Below are 2670 nucleotides of genomic sequence, written 5' to 3' on the forward strand. Positions count from 1 at the left end.
AAATTTTAAACATAATTCACCTGTTTTGACAGACACATACACATACAGTATAATTACAGTAGGCTACATAGTAGTAGATAATATAACTTTCACTGTTCTGTGTACAGTAAATACTGTAGCACATGTTGTACACCCTCGTAACTAGCCAAGTACTCAATGTACTGTATTTTTAAGCAATGATTTTCTAGGGGAGGTAGAGAAAGCCTTTTGACAGAAGACAATTAGATATTGATATTACTATTAGATATTAGATATTGCTATAGTATAGCAAATAAGGTCATTACCAATACAGTTATGCAATTTGGCAGAGGATGCTGAATTTATTTATTTATTTGTTTATTTTTACTGAACAGTAATTAGCAATATAGTGTATTGTGTGTTCATATTTAGTTCTTTGGTATTTGAACTGTCCTTTTCTAGTGCTTTTCATATAGATCTCTTTACAGTAGTGTAATGAAAGTAAACTTTTCTTAATACTAATACATTTCACTGTATCTGCAGAAATGTTGTTATAAATGGTGAATTATTTTATGAATCGTGAGTTACTGTAAGTAACCATGATGTACCAGCTGATTTGATAAATATCCTTTTAAAAGTAAATGGCATTTATGTTTGTAAAACAAGTTAGACTTACCTCAGTTACCACATGTGATGCCAATGCAATGAATTCAGGGGATGATCGGTTGTTATATATTTCTCTGAAAGTTTCATTTAGACTGAATCTTAAGTGTATGCTTCCCTCGTCAATGGTAGGAGGATCAGTGTTTGTGGCCTCTGTTGCTACTGTCGTCAGTGCAATTCCTGAATCTGTGGTACCAGATTTGTTCAATGTAGTATGTCCTGTTGATAAAGAACCAGTTTCAGGTTGAGTTGTAGGCTCTTGTATCACTCTTTTGACAGTGGTGGAGACCTCTGATGTATGAGGCACTGTTACTGGCTTCATTGTTGTTGTTGTGGTTGTCATTGTTTGTACTGTTTCAGAATGTAATACAGGGGATGAAACCTCAGCTGGTGTGTTCTTGGTTGATTCTGGTTCACGGCGAACAGTAGCTGCTGTAGTTGTCCCTGATGCAGTTGCTGGCAATGCTGATGCCACTGGTACCAAGGTAGAAGCTTTGGGTGCAGTAGCAGACTCTGCTAGGCCTGTTTTCATTGTCACTACATCTTCAGTTGTAGTTATTGTTGCTGTGGTTGTCCCTGCTGTAGTTGCTGGCAATGCTGAGCTTACTCCTGCTGATGCTGCAGTAGTTGCACTTGTTGTTCGTACCAACACTGTTGGGGCTTCTGCAGATGATTCTGTTCTTGCAGTTGTTGTCTTTACTTCACCTGTTTCAGGTAAAGGTGATGATCCCTGTGTTTTTGGTGCTGCTGTAGTGGAAGCAAATGTTGATTCTGTTGTACCAGATGCTCTCAATGTAGTTATTCCTGCTGATGAAGAACCAGTGTTAGCATGTGTTGTAGGTTCTTGTGTCACTCTTTCGACAGTGGTGGAGACTTCTGAGGTATGAGCCACTGTTACTGGCTTCACTGACATTAATGTTGTAGTTTCTTTTTGGGCTGATGAGGGTTCTGTTGTGACTTGAGATGTCACTGGTACCAAGGTTGAAGCTTTGGGTGCAGTAGCAGACTCTGCTAAGCTTGTTGTCAATGTTTTTGTGACTGTATCTACTGCCACAGAATGTAACACAGTAGATGAACCCTCAGCTAGTGTAGTCTTGGTTGATTCTGGTTCATTGCTAACAGTTGCTGTTGTGGTTGAGCCCGGTGCAGTTGATGGCAATGCTGATGTCACTCCTGCTGATACTGCAGTAGTTGCACTTGTTGTTCGTACCAACAATGTTGGAGCTTCTGCAGATGATTCTGTAGTTCCGGATGTTCTTGCAGTTGTTGTCTTTACTTCACCTGTTTCAGGTAAAGGTGATGATCCCTCTGTTTTTGGTGCTGCAGTAGTGGGAGCAAATGTTGATTCTGTTACACCAGATGCTCTCAATGTAGTTATTCCTGCTGATGAAGAACCAGTGTTAGAATGTGTTGTAGGTTCTTGTGTCACTCTTTCGACAGTGGTGGAGACTTCTGAGGTATGAGCCACTGTTACTGGCTTCACTGACATTAATGTTGTAGTTTCTTTTTGGGCTGATGAGGGTTCTGTTGTGACTTGAGATGTCACTGGTACCAAGGTTGAAGCTTTGGGTGCAGTAGCAGACTCTGCTAAGCTTGTTGTCAATGTTGTTGTGACTGTATCTACTGCCACAGAATATAACACAGTAGATGAACCCTCAGCTAGTGTAGTCTTGGTTGATTCTGGTTCATTGCTAACAGTTGTTGCTGTGGTTGAGCCCAGTGCAGTTGCTGGCAATGCTGATGTCACTCCTGCTGATGCTGCAGTAGTTGCACTTGTTGTTCCTACCAACAATGTTGGGGCTTCTGCAGATGATTCTGTAGTTCCGGATGTTCTTGCAGTTGTTGTCTTTACTTCACCTGTTTCAGGTAAAGGTGATGATCCCTCTGTTTTTGGTGCTGCTGTAGTGGGAGCAAATGTTGATTCTGTTGTACCAGATGCTCTCAATGTAGATATTCCTATTGATGAAGAACCAGTGTCAGCATGTGTTGTAGGTTCTTGTGTCACTCTTTCGACAGTGGTGGAGACTTCTGAGGTATGAGCCACTGTTA

General features: G+C 40.8%; 1 protein-coding gene across 1 annotated transcript in view; it reads right to left on the reverse strand.

Annotated features, from left to right (window-relative positions):
- Window positions 1-723: 723 nt before the first annotated feature.
- The window catches only part of LOC107756037 (mucin-22-like), a gene marked incomplete at its 5' end in the record, with an annotated part of 6743 nt that continues 4796 nt past the window's right edge, over window positions 724-2670 (reverse strand). Inside the window, 3 exons of the mRNA XM_016573014.1 lie at window positions 724-734; window positions 817-1272; window positions 1327-2664. Of these exons, the coding sequence (XP_016428500.1) occupies window positions 724-734; window positions 817-1272; window positions 1327-2664 (1805 nt within the window). The remainder of the gene's footprint in view (window positions 735-816; window positions 1273-1326; window positions 2665-2670) is intronic.

The sequence above is a fragment of the Sinocyclocheilus rhinocerous genome, unplaced genomic scaffold (assembly GCF_001515625.1).
Source record: "Sinocyclocheilus rhinocerous isolate Xijiao unplaced genomic scaffold, SAMN03320098_v1.1 scaffold3610, whole genome shotgun sequence".
Lineage (NCBI taxonomy): Eukaryota > Metazoa > Chordata > Actinopteri > Cypriniformes > Cyprinidae > Sinocyclocheilus > Sinocyclocheilus rhinocerous.